The 14,542-nt window shown below is 38.0% G+C and overlaps 1 protein-coding gene across 1 annotated transcript; it reads left to right on the top strand.

Moving 5' to 3' along the window:
* Positions 1-2,240: 2,240 nt before the first annotated feature.
* On the top strand, positions 2,241-13,169 carry LOC146160864 (72 kDa type IV collagenase-like). Its single transcript, XM_083384026.1, has 14 exons — positions 2,241-3,081; positions 3,344-3,440; positions 4,463-4,586; positions 5,513-5,658; positions 6,399-6,533; positions 8,356-8,529; positions 9,012-9,185; positions 9,701-9,965; positions 10,319-10,506; positions 10,761-10,870; positions 11,571-11,712; positions 11,814-11,979; positions 12,169-12,278; positions 12,698-13,169. The coding sequence occupies exons 1-14, from the start codon at positions 2,575-2,577 to the stop codon at positions 12,859-12,861; spliced, it is 2,502 nt and encodes an 833-aa protein (XP_083240152.1). The 5' UTR covers positions 2,241-2,574; the 3' UTR covers positions 12,862-13,169.
* Positions 13,170-14,542: the final 1,373 nt, after the last annotated feature.

The raw sequence follows: 14,542 nt of genomic DNA, 5'->3' as shown, positions 1-14,542 counted from the left end.
CACCGAAATCACAAAAAAAGTTCAAATTTAACTATTCTGTCATTAGTATGCGCATTTAAATTACCTTTTACAAATTACCTTTTTTTCCTAGGTTAGCTCCAGATCCAGCTCCGGAGCTTATTAATACCACTGCTCCGGCTCCAGCTCCGGCTCCATTATGTCAAAAACTGAGGTTTAAAGATTAACGCCCAATTTGCAATATCTTGCGTTTTAAACTAATCACAAACAAAAAAACACAACAAAAAAACGAAAAAACATTACAATGATTAGTTAAAAAAGTTGGCGCAAAAAAAGGCCACCTTTTTTGATTTTGTGAAGGGAAGCTGTTAAATTATGTGGATTCAGCCATTAATAGTAGCATAGCATCTTGTGAAATACATCGGAGCCGGAGCTATTTTTTAAACAGCTGGCTCCAGCTCCGTTCAAATTTCACGTAGAGCACCGGCTCCAGCTCCGGCTCCGGGGCTCCGGCTCCGGCTCCAAATCCCTGGTTAGCAGTGCGCATTACTGCATCTAAGTGTCCGACGGTGAGCTGACTTTTGCTTGTTGTTTCTTCACACCAAACTTAATAGTTATGCGAATGCTATCCCCCACTACAATATATAATGTAATAGTATTAGAAGTAATGCTTGTTTTTTTTTGGTTGTCTTGATTGCCGCGATTGTTTCATATTGTGAATAAACAATGACAATTAACTTTATAAACAAATAGGTATTTGTTGACTATTGGCTGAATAACAAATTAAGCATTTTAGGGGTGCTTGCGTGCCATTTTTTATAAAGTCGCGTGCCAAATGTGGTTGGCTACCCTGTTTTATAACAATAACAGAATATAGGCGTTTTTCTAATTCAAACTAAACATTTTTCGTGTTTAAACTTTAAAATCCACCAAAAATGGCACAATAACGATACAATGGCAATGTTGGTTTCACGCCTAGCTAATTTTTATGCCCAGCGCTGTCCATTAATATATTTTACGCAAATATTCGCATTTTAAAAGCGTAAGCCGCCCTAACCCAGCAGTTGAAACGGCGCAAAATGTTGCCTTAACTCGATAGAAAAAAATTAAAGTATTTTGATTCTTTGTCCATAACTTAAATATCAGGCTCGAATTTGATTACTGTTTTGCATTAGTATACTCATTGTAAGGTTGGGGAAAACACTCGTGAATTTATAGTGAGGAAATTTTCAGAGATTGCGTTACAAGGTAAGTCATACCGTGGCGTTTGTTTTTGAGCGAACTCAAATATGTTCATGCACAAACAAATAAGAAAATAACAGACTAAAAAAGTAAATTCCCATGGCACAATATCCAAGAGTATGTAAGGCCCCAATGGGCTGAAGAGATTTCCCTAAAACGGTCAATAACATGTTACAATATAAAATAAGTTCGCGCGAAACATGAAACTTTTTTAGACTTATACAACAAAGGTTGCGAAACTGTTGTTTTGAGGATCCATGTCCTTTACAATTGTATAGAATAGTGTAACTTTATATTTATACTCGTCTGGTTTGTTTATTAATATAATTAAAACATTATTTTTGTTATTCAATTTGGCATCGTTGAAACTAATTTGTGGATTTAAAATATTTTTTTTTGGACTGCAAACCTACAGGACCAAGCCATTGGTATGCCTATTGCTTAAAAAAACACGTAATCTGTACAAAAGAGGTATGTGTGCCATTTAATGATTAAACTAGGCTCGCCGTGCCTTGAAGCCATGGCGTGGGAGTAAGCTGCGTAACAATTACTACATAAATAAATTTGTCAAATCAATTTTACTCTAACATTAGGAGAAAATATCCTTTACGATTCGACGTTTTACAACAAGAAAACCAGTCATATCGTTTAACTAAATCACAGCTGACAATTTTCTAATGCGACATATAATTGAAATTCTTCTACAATCTGTTCATACGTAAATAGGTGAATTGACGAATGAAAAACTTTTCGTTGTCGCTATTCGTACGCTGCGCATGCTTATAAGGATGCTTATATTCGAATATGAGAAAGTGAATGCGATCATCAGCACACAGGTGTCATGGAAATTGACTCATAGCAGAAAGGTGTTTTTCGAAGACTGCCCTTTCTCCTTATAGTAGCGGAAATGTGTGCTATAAAACCAATGACACTTCGCTTTGGTCAATTTAAATCTCGGTTAAAACGATGATGGCCGATAGTACCAGCAAAGGCGCAGTGCAGCACTTTGCAAGCTGGCAACACCACTTTAGTTTTTAACCTGTTAGAACGCACTGTAACGCTCTGTCGAGTGTGCGAAACCGTCAATTTGTCATGCGTAAAAAAATTCGGACAAAGAACGAAATGTTTTCGACATCAGGCAGAATGTTTTTCAGCGTTAGCTGCAATGAAAGCTGTGAAGGCATTTGTCTGTGCAAAACAAATTTATTTTTATTTGTACATTTTAGTTTTGTAATAGGCCTAGCTGATAATTTCAAAGTGTTCATCTAATCTATTGATTTTAGACATACAAATGCTGATGCTACCTATTTGCTTTTTAGTTACCTATTATTGTTACCTGAAGCTATTATCTAAAGCGAAATACTAGAGCAAGCAATGAAAGTAAAAGCAGTTCTTGCTGCAGCTGTAGCGATATGTTTGCTGTGTGAAGCGAACGGAGTGCCGCCAGGCAGGCGCAAGGGAAATCGACGCAGGCAGCGTCAAAGACAACGTCCAAGGAATCGTAACGTGGGTAGAGTCACTGGTCACTGGGGACCTAACGATTTTGATAGAGCCTCCTCACCAAAGTACGGCAAAGTAGGTCCAGGCGGTGCGGGGCCTATCGCTATTAATATCGACCTAAATTCTCCCTTACCGCCCCAAAATCTCGGATCGGCACCTGTCGGGGCACCGGGAACGACTAACCCTGTTAATTACAGGCGTTCTAGCCGATCAGAACTAGCCGCAAACTTTGGTAGGAATGCGATTCCGCCATCCGGTAACCTTCCGCCGTCCAGTGTTATCAAGCCGGCTCGGGGCAGCCCCCCAAACGCAAACGTTGCAAGTCGACCTCTTGAAAACCTGAAGACCTGGTCCAACACTGAACGAGAGCAGCTGGCAGTGGTAAGCACAAAGCACCTATTTTATTGTTTCCATTTGTGCAGCACACAAGATGTTGCGTGTTAATCGCATCTTTCAATAAACCCTATACATAAAACGAAACTCGTCTGTGATATAATATGCATTAAGGGACCGTCTTCTATTGGTTTGCTCTAAATAACTATATTTAATCGAACTTAAATATTCAATCAGAGGGTGCGTCTATCTTTTTACTACTTGTTATAATTAATGTGGTAACAAATGCATTTATTGCTTTTATTTTTAGGAATTTTTCGTGAAAGCGCACTACACCACCACCGAAATAGTCAGCAAGTCTTCCCTTGTAAAGCAGATGCAGAAAAACTACGGGTTAAATGTAACTGGTGCGTATACAGTGGTTATGCCTATAGTAAAGTACGCGGTGGTTTACTCGACAAAACAAACTTCTCGATAGTCGACAATTTTCAAAAACATTTCTTGTCACAGTTGAAACAAACTATCGACGTTTGTGTTTTGTGTTATGAGTTTCAATCGTGTTATTTTTTAATTAGCTGAAAACTTAAACGCTTTTGTGTAAAGCTCTTTTAATATGAAATGTAATTTGTTTTTGATACACTTTTATTTTTGCATTCTTGCATAGTTTACGGGTATACTGTTTAACCACAGGTTACTATTTAATTGTTTTATATCGTCTACTTATTCATTAATTAAATCTTTGCATCGTATTATTTATTCGTATATAGCATTGTCCTATTTTGGGTATGTCAGGTAGTTCCATTTTTACCAGGTTCGAATTCAATATTTTTTTTGGATTATTCTACTTATTGTAAGGGTTAAGAAAGATGCCCATTGCCCATATATATATAGTCACAGGAGTCGTGGTAGTTTCCAGATATAACGTCAAATTAAGTCGTAACGTGCTGTATCTATATTTAAACTGGTTCGCAAATATGCAAGGCAATAGGAAGCTAAAGAATGCCTTTACTTTCTTCATAATTCATACTTTTAATTTGAAAAGAAACGTGACGCATTTGACATAAAAAAGGATTGGCATAATATTATATAAAGTATTTTGGCAGGAATTGCACTTTGAACAGTTTATGGGTTCACACATCACAACATTTGAAAGTATCCTATGTGCAAGGCACCTTTCGGACTGAAAATATACATTCCCTTAAAACGGTCCAAAACAAACTAAAAAATAAAGTAACCGAGCTAAAGTTTTTGCATTTACGTAATAAAGTTATTAAGGACTTCCCTTGTAAAACAAATGCAGGAAATTAAAACACGGGTAAGTGTAACTGATGCGTATAGTTCTATACCTATAATTAAGTACGCAATGGTTTGTTTATCAGAATAGACTTCTAATCGATAGTTTTTTTTACCAACTTTTCTTGTCGCATAGGAAAACTGGATGACGAAACGGTGGCCAAAATGATATTACCGAGATGTGGTTATCCCGATGGACCGGCAGCCTACCGACATTTTGGCAATAGGGAACACTGGACCAGCGACACCGTCACATACAAGTGAGAATAACATTAGATTAAAACAAGTTATCCAGTAACGCATCTATGTAAGGTGAGTTGTTAAATGGCGAAACTGGAAAAATGTCGGGATGCTTTACCTGCACTGATCAGGGAAGACAGTCAAAAAGTAAGTATCCCCTGTGCAAGGATGGCACGCAAAAACGTCAATGATAAATTAGATCAGGTCGAAGTGTTTTTAGACCAGATCTTAGAAAGAGTTGGCTACAGGCTTACACTATTTTAAACACCTAATATTGTTTAATATATACGCTTTGTTTTAATTCCATTATTCTTCTTAATAGCATGCTCATTTTCAGCTAATTTACGTCGTGGAACTTTATTGAATAACAGTAATAGTTGTTTACTGGAAATTAAAGCAAACTTGGCAAACAAGACCCTGAGTCATCGCAGTAAGGCGAGAATAGCAATTTAGCGTGGTATCGTTTACGCTTGGCCGGGTAATTTGCAAATCGAGCCAACCAACAAAAACAGCCGTCTTGAGTTGCCTGTCGTCGCACGCACCAGGCAGTCATCCGCTAAAAGTTGCATCATTGCTTTTGAGACCCATTTGAAATTTGACGCAGGTGTTGTGCCTGTTTCAATGGGTCTATAGGCCACTGTTTCCTTTCATTGAAGCAAATTCGCCTGACTAGTGCGTCATCTCATTGGCATCATTGGGCGTTTTGATTGATTCGGGAATTCTTAGTCGGAATTTCCAAGCCCTTTAGTATTGGCTTAAAACATGACGATGACCAGCTCAATTGGATTATCCCCACTCTTTAGTTAAATATGGAAATGTTTATAATTTCAGATCACATGTTGTTTAAGGATCATAAATCATAGTTATTGGTAAAAACAATTAGAAATCTTTCGAAGAAGCAATATCGTGATGTTCATTTTCATTTCAAATTTGTAATGATTTTCAGGATAAAAGGCTATACCCCTGACATGAGTCCGTGCCTGGTTCGCAACACGTTTAAGCGAGCGTTCAGGGTGTGGGAAGAAGTGGTGAACCTGAACTTCGTCGAATCTCAGAACGAGTCTGCTGACATGATGATTTACTTCGGCTATCGTGAGTATTTAAAAAAAATCGGAATTAGGTTGCTATTGTATGTATGTCTAGTCCATGTTGATAAAAAATCATTCCAGCTCATTGTCGTCGTGCGTCTCATCTCACCTTCGAAAATAAAAGTTTTGGCAAATTAAATGATATAAAGGCATATATTTGCATTACGCGAATCGTTACCATCTTGTAATGTAGGTTTCGCATTGAAAGTCCCCCTTCCCCCACTCAAACATAAAACTTTAACAAGATATACGAACTATGCTGGGGTGTATGACATTTTATTAATCATCCATGATTTTTGTTAATTGTAAATTAAATTCCGATCATTAAAATAATATTATAAGACAATGTTGTAAACAAGTCATTTTAATTAAAAACAAGTCGAATCCCTTTCCAAGTCATTAGTTACCCATTTCAAGCCATTGGCATTAAAAAATAAATTTAGCTAATAAGATTAGTAAATTTATTTTATTCCAAGCAATATCTCCTAGGGCAAACCCTAAAAACAATACAAAAAGCAAGCTAATCATTCAAATCTATAAAATGAAGCAAATGACACATTTTTACGAAATTGTTAAGAAAACATTTAAACTATATTTCAAATCCAAGTCACGTAATTTAGGAACAGTGACACAAGTCATTACTACACTGTGTTAAATTATATTTCGGTAATGTGGTTGTACGCTGGTCTCCAAAGAATCTATTTTATGTACTAAACGAGAAACGTACTCATACGTATGTTACAGTGGAGCACGGCGACGGTTACCCCTTCGACGGCGAGAACGGCCTTCTGGCCCATGCTTTTACAGCCGGGACAGTCCCTTTGGCCGGAGACACACACTTTGACGAGGCCGAGTTTTGGACCCTCGGAACGGGAAGAGGTTCGTGGTGTCGTAAGAGATTTATAAATTTGTTTGACGCTGAAGTCATTATCTCTTACATTAGCTTTACGCAATAACTATAATACCATTGCATTAAGATCAACGACGTAATAAAGCCAAACACATGGTTATATCCACGACAGAATAATATTTAAATCGTCTGAATAAGACCTAAATCTGCCGGAATACGTCTGAAGTTCATCTTAATAGGGCCGAAATGGCCAAAATAAAACCTGTAACTGATAGGACGATCGGGGGCTGTCGGTCTGGCATCGGCCGTTTTGTCGAGGTTTAGACGCCCAATTTTGCTCGTCGCCGTTAGGGCGCCGCTGTTTTTTTGCATTTGATTGTTTTCCCCTGTTAGGGGTTTATGGGAGGTAATAGTAGGGATTACAAAATGGGTCAGGGTTTAAATTATTACGGAAGTCAATGATGTACACCTGCGTCGGGTTTGGGGTTAGGTAAAAGGTTGTATTCCCGGTTTAGGTATAACGACTACTAGGTTCAAGTACTATTCTAGGCTTATTAAAAGCTGTGAGATTTAAAAATACTTTAGTCCAAGTCAAGCAATTTTCAATAAATGAGAAGTCATGTCCATTAGTCACCATGTCAAGTCTTATAGCCTATATGTCATCAAATCAATAAGCCTGTTTATATGCACCTTTCGCAAGCAGATTAGATTAAGGTTCAATCCGGATTGAAAAGTAATCCGTTCCAGCGTCGTAATTACATGGCGCGAAATTCAAGCCAGCTTGAGTGTCCAAGCTGCACTGATATGTATTATTACGCAATATTCCAGTAAACCTCTGACACACAATCGATTTTTTGGCTTAAGCTACTCCTTGCGGTAGCAATCTATTGCTGCTTGTTCGTTTTTATAAACCTAAAATTGAAAAAAAAAAAGAAATACTTGTGTTTGGTTTGCCGATGGAGTTTGGTTTGGCGAATTATGTTTTTGACTTTATAGTGCTTTAGTTTACCTGGCACACAGAATATAAGTGCAGGAAAGTTAGGCTTATGTGTGCTGGTCAACCTAAAATCCTACCATAGCGTTGAGACAATTATTAAAGCAATGTACAATATTTGGGTGAGGGTGGGCCAAGTATTACTATTTAAACCTACCCAAACCCGCATCCTTTGTGGATTCTAGACCAGCCCCTCTGTCACAAATTTGTATCTAACGAGTGTATGTAATATTCTTTCCTTATGCGCTAACTAAACCTGTTGTTTTGTTCACTACTAGTCGTTCGTGTTACGTCATAATGCCCCAAAAGTGGCGTGATGTTTACTGCGTTAAAGCATTCTACATTAAACGATTTCGGCCGTCCGCGAAACGAACAGATTAAGCGGCGAACGGATTGAAAACCACTCCTTTTGACCGATTAAGAAACGAGAGAGAATGAATTAACGAAACAGATTCGAATCCGGCTTAAACGTGCATATAAACGGGCTTAATGTTAAACGATTAAAAATAGTTTATTCAATCCATTACACGCAATATTTCGCTTAGCAAACACTAAAAATGAATTAAATAGCAAGCCAAATTCCACGTCCAAAAGTTAAGGCAAATTGAGGTCTTTGCAGAAAATTTTGGCAATTTAAATTATTAATGAAAGTCATTTACCCAAAAGACATGATTCATTTGTCAAAGTCATTTGTCAAAAAAATGTCAGGTATTGTCATTTTGCCCAAAATCCTTAAGATAAGTCAGTGGTCGGCAACCATCGGTCTACGGCTAGCAGTTCTTTACCGACCCGTTAGGTCTACGGCAACACTTTTAAGTCATTACGACATCTGGCATCTTAATCTCTTGTGTTTATAGTTTTCTCGACCTACTACGGCAACAGCGACGGTGCGGGATGTCACTTTCCCTTCAATTTCGAGGGTCGCCAGTACTCGACATGCACGAGCGTGGGAAGAAGCGATGGCCTGGACTGGTGCGCCACCACAGCCGACTTCGACGTTGACGGAAAGTTCGGTTTCTGCCCGCAAGAAAGTGAGTGCGCGCTAAAGGCGCAAAAAATTAAACTCGTTGAACTCCAGTTATGCATTTGGCGTGACCGAATACCACAACATTCCAAGGTATACATGTGATGCCTTATAGCAAAACCGTGAAGCAGGCCGCTCACGAACGGTATTACAATTTTCGAAGTTGATCAGCACAAAAAGCAAAATGATAGAAAACTGTCTAACACACATATGTAAAAATGATAATTTTACTTTTGTTTATAATATGTTGCCCATCAAAGTGACATACACTGGTCCATTCTAAATTGTCTGATAATTCATTGAACAAAAGTTTCACACCATATTTAACGCCAAAATTGTGCGTGGCTCACTATATTTCACAAAAAATATAATTCTGATGCATAAAACGCTCAACATAACGCTGAGGCATAACTCGATAAATGTCCATCCACAAAAACTGAAAGTGCAATGACTCATGAACTCTTTAAACCCATGTTGCTGTCTTTACAGCCTTGTTTACATACGGCGGCAATGGAAACGGCGACCCGTGCAAGTTTCCCTTCACCTTTCAAGGCAAATCATATGACTCGTGCACTTACGACGGGCGAAGCGACGGCTACAGATGGTGCGCGACCACGTCCAATTTTGACACGGACACCAAGTGGGCGTTTTGCCCCGACAGAGGTAGGTTACTAAAATCATTTAGTCGGTTGCCGCGTCCTAGGATCGGTAATTCGTATGTATGCACATGTTAAGGGAAAGGGGCTGTCGAACAACAAGACACAAATGATAAAGTGCCCCCTGTCAGTTCGTTTTATTGAAAGCTTGAAAAACGAACAAATATATATTTTTTTAATTAGAACATACTAACGTATGTCGCAATTTTTTCTGCTGTTTGAAATCGTATAATAAGAACAGGAAAAAGGTAAAATACATGTAACGCGTTAAATTGAATAGGATAAGGTAACTTTCCTTATTACCAAAGAATATTTTAATAATATTTTTTTAGGCTGACCCGCGAAGTAGTTTAAATTAAATTTGAGCCGATTAAAAGGTTAGTTATGCCCAATGTGGACTGTTATCTAATAATGCAAAGCGAAAAAGATTCTGCATGAGTCAATAAATATACTTGGTAATACGGCTGCTTTCAAATTTTAGCTTTATACCACAACGAAAAACACGCATTGTTCAATCTGCAGCGCACGGAACGACTGGCGGCAACGCCAACGGTGCCGGCTGCCACTTTCCCTTCGTCTTTAACCGCAAGACGTACATGAACTGCACGGTGGAGGGCCGCAGCGACTACCTCAAGTGGTGCGCGACCACGGCCAACTATGACGACGACCAGAAGTTCGGCTTCTGCGAGGGATCCGGCTACAGTCTCTTCCTAGTCGCCACTCACGAGTTCGGTCACGCGATCGGCCTCGACCACTCGTCGGACCCGAGAGCTCTCATGTACCCGTCGTGAGTACACAACGTTATAGTTGGGAGGCTTTTTAAATGCGGAGGCTTTTTAATTTTCAACTGGAAATTCCTTATTGGAGCCCTACCATATAGACTCCCTCTGTGGTAATACGCAAATCGCAGTATATACTGTAGAAAACCCATTTGTATTACAAATTTAGTTACATGTATGTAAGGGTTGAAACTTAGTTTCAACAACCCCTTTGTATTGATTTTTAATAATCTCTGTGACGCGGTACAATGGTTATTTTCGGTCAAGAAATACTTTTTCTTGTTTAAACGTGAAATAGTCGTTTTCGGGGCAAGATTTCGTTTTGTTAAATTGCCAACGCCAAACGGGTGTTTTGCAACAGATACCACTACGATGACAACTGGAGTCTCCCCGACGATGATCGAAGAGGAGCCCGGGACCTCTACGGTGGCGCGCGAAGTACCCGGTTGCCGCCGCTGGAGCTAGAGAAGTGCGGAGGGGTGCTAACCCCACCTGACAGCTCGGAGACCACGACTGCACCGAGGGCCACGACAAGACCGACCACACCAGGTACTTAATTCCGGTTATTGGTTTCAAGCAAGCGAACGCTCTAGTCTCAACGCTTAAGGAGTACCTTGCACGAAAACAAATCGCTATATACGCAAAAATAGAAAAAAAGGAAAAATTTGGTGTAGTAAAAGCTAATATTTCCATTAACACATATGTACCGCGACGAAAAAATAGAGGTTTTAAATTTTTATGTTTCGTTGTGTTAAAATATGGCTGTTTGAGTTTTACTAAGTTAATTATTTTGTTTTAAAAAGTGACAACAATGCCTCCGATTACGCGCCCGCCCAGTACTGGTGGTGACATTTGTGACGAAGGTCCTATTGACGCTTGGTTCCTCTCTGGGGGAGAAATGTATCTACTAAAGGTACGACATTTCACATAGTGGCTATAGCATTGGTACAAGGAGCAAATACAAAAGTACACATACAGTATAATAAGTTTATATTGTGAATTTCCGCAACACAATAAATTAAAAGTAACAGGGAACTGTCCAGAAAACACATTTTCTCCCAAACCTTAGCAGATAACGCCAGGCAAGGATGCGAAGGACTCGTGTCTTGACAAAGTTGGTTTATTTGGCTGGAGTAGGACTCGGGACTCGACTTTAGTTTATACTACGGAGTCGGAGTGTGATTCTAAGTTTTTTTTAAGGTTTCAATACTTGTTACAAATAATTTTCAACCCTTTAAAATTGCTCGTTCAACCAATAATTTAGCTTTTTACGGTTACCGTGAATTCGTGGCCATGAGAATATTTGACCGTGACAGTCATATAAAATAATGTCCATATTCACTAAAGTTTATTTCGTAGGGTCACGTATTTTTACAAAATCATAACTTATATATTGTTTAACAGTAAATAAGATTACATCCATTCCAGCAAAGTGTGTCCATTGTAGATCTCTTACGATAAGAAAATCTGGATAGGCCTTGCACCTTTCAAGAAGTAAACGCTTGTAGTCTATCCTATTTTTTAACCTAAAATTATTCAGAAACTATCATTTATCATAGCTATTTTTTACATTGGTTAAAACAAACTGTGAACTTAGTATTCTTGCCGAACAGGGAGACAACTTCTGGGTGTTTACGAATTTTAAAGAGAATAAAAGAGGACCTTACTCAATTACATCGCGTTGGCGCGGACTAAGAACGCCAATCGATGCAGCCTATGTGGAACCAGTAAACCAATATATCGTATTTTTCCAAGGTAAAAACACTTCTTATAAGAGTTTAAATCCGATAAGTAAAAAGTCAATTGTCTTGAATATTTATTTGGGGTTTACCGATATGCGCTCGACTTTGATAAAGGCAGTCAACATTGGAAGTTCAACGATCGGACATTGTTGAATGGTTACCCAAAACAAAACTCAGATCTCGGTGTGCCCGACCACATTCGGATCAACGGCGCTCTCAACTGGCGTCGATACAAGAACAGAGGGCGAACCTATTTCTTTTCTCGTGATCAGTTTTATAGGTATTGGATTTTTGTTTAGTTTTTGAAACAACAATTCCGACGACACTTAAAAACGTTTTTATTTTAAAAAGGTTAAATGACATTTTTGTTTAGAATCTAATAGTTGACACCCTTTCCTTTATAAGTTTTTTTTTTCGGGAAATAATACAAAATATTTTAAACAATAAACTGTGTCATATTGTTATGCAGATACAACGAGAAAAAAACAAGGATGGACAATGGTTATCCCAAAACTATTAATGTTTGGGCAGGTATTCCCGACGATATCGAAGCCACTTTTGAAGACCCAATTAAAAAAAGTAAGTTTTTCAAATGTAAATAATTTGGGCCAAGTTTGTAATATTGCAAAGTTTAAAATTTTTCAACGTACATTTTTTGACTTACGTTAGAAAATCTGTAGGACTCTGTCAAACCAACCATAGTACTTGACAAGAAAGTTGTAAAATACGCAATGGGAGTGACATGTCTAAAATTAAAACTATTTCTGTATCCAGTGACAGTAATGTGCTGTGTGTGCAAGACAGTGGAAAAAGTCTTTCAATGAAAAATTTAGTAATTGAACAAACGATAAAGTTTTAAGAGATTATTTTAATTTGATTGTGCAAGGTTGTTCGGAAGAGCCATTTTCCATTAGAACAAAATAAACTTTAAATTCTTGCTAACCCTTGAATGACCACTCTGTTCATCCCGGGATCATTACACTGAAAATTTGTTGCAGAACTATCGTTATTTGTGAAAAACAACGAGGTATACAAACTGAACAACTACCAAGTTCGTGTAGAAGAACGTGAACCGCTGGGCGTCTTCTTGGGCTGCACCGGGAAAGTCGCCAAACCGGTGCCACTTACGGACAGGGAGAGGAGTGAACAGCCAAGACCATGATTGGTAGGCTAAATACAGGGTGTCATTTTACAAGTTGAACGCAAAATTTTTCATTGAGAGCGTTCAGTGCCATTTTTTAATTAAAAACGTGAAAGCTTGATCGTTGTAGTTGTAGAAATTGTTTGTATTTCCTTCACATTATTAGTTTTGTTTCGTTACTTGCTGCTCTTCAGTTTGCGTTTGCGCAACGTGCTCTTGTTTTGCTTTCGGCGAGACAGATATTCGGTTGTCAACAACGATGTGCCCTGCTGGTTCCCAGTTTGCAGTGTAGCTTTTTCATGTATGCCTAATACAAATGTGCGAATGTGTTTTGTACTTCCTTTGCTTCACAAAAGGTTGCCTTCAGCTGTATATTTGCAAAAAAATTCGACCAATCTGCAGAAGTATGACTCAATCTACCCTTATTTGACGTTCGTTGGGTTTACATGTTACAATAAAGGTCTCTTTTTTTGCAATTTGTGTAGTAGCGAAGGTAATTTGCATTTTATTCGGAGTGGAACGAACTTTATTCAACGTCTTGACCCATAGATATGGATTAGCAAAATATTAAAACTGATTAACTCTTAGGACAGTCAGTCTGATTTTGGAACAACTAATGTTATATTGACACAAGTTACAGTCAATTAAAAAACCTAAACTCAAGTCAAATTTCGTAAAGTCCTAAACTGGGTCCAAGTATAGAACAATACCGGAACCCATAGAAATTTTAGAGATGACGTAATATGAGGTCATAAAACACTTAGCATCAAGAAACCAGGTGTTCTCTGTCGATTCCGTGAAAAAAATGTAAAAAATGTAAATCTAGGCAAAATACGCATTTGAGTGAATTAAAATGGGGTTTATTATAGATCTTTACTGGTGGAAGTGTTGAATGTATACCTCAAAAATGTCTATTTTTACCGAAAAATTTAATTCTTTGTGGCAAATTAGGTTATAAAAAAGTAACTTGAAAAGAGACAAATTACGAGCTGACTATAACACAACAACAAGTCGCCCTGTGCCAAGTATACCCACATTAACTGGACTTAAATATTTGTCTATTGCCTTATTATGGCCCTTTCAAAAAACTAGTTCAACTGTCTATGGTTAACTAGGTTAAATTGTCCAAAAAATTAATTTAATATTGCGCGCATGGCAAATCCTTGAAACGTTAGCGTATAGTAATAATAGGCGCTTTTACACAACGATCGTTTTTGAAAGCTAAGCAATAGATGCATGGGCTTTGGGGCTAAAAATATTTTTAAGCAGACTAAAAACATACTAAAAAGCAAAATGATATTAGCGCAAAGAAAAAAGTCAACGTTTTTTTGCAATTATCTGATTAAAAATGGCAAACAATTAATTTTGGGATAGGGCCTCATACAAAGTAAATATATTTTTGTACCGGTAAGCCGTTCCGGCTATAACTCGTTGTTTAGGCAATAATTTTTTTCGGACCGTTTCTGCTTACTTTCACCACCAATTATTTTAATATTGTTAATCAATCAGTAATATTGGTAATTAACCCTTTCAAGTATTTGTGCCATAAGAGCAACCATGATCTGATTTCATCATCATCCCATGTTTCAATCAAAAGGGCTGCTATGTTTGCTTTGTCAATATAAAGAGCTTTTCCTAAAACCGTAAAAGTAAATTGTATATCCCAAATTGAATTTCCTGTACGACAACGCCCCAATACGTA

Source organism: Ascidiella aspersa, chromosome 3 (assembly GCF_963924565.1).
Source record: "Ascidiella aspersa chromosome 3, kaAscAspe10.2, whole genome shotgun sequence".
Taxonomy (NCBI): Eukaryota; Metazoa; Chordata; class Ascidiacea; order Phlebobranchia; family Ascidiidae; genus Ascidiella; species Ascidiella aspersa.
The sequence above is the reverse complement of the archived record's forward strand: the minus strand, read 5'-3'. Positions and strand labels throughout refer to the sequence as shown.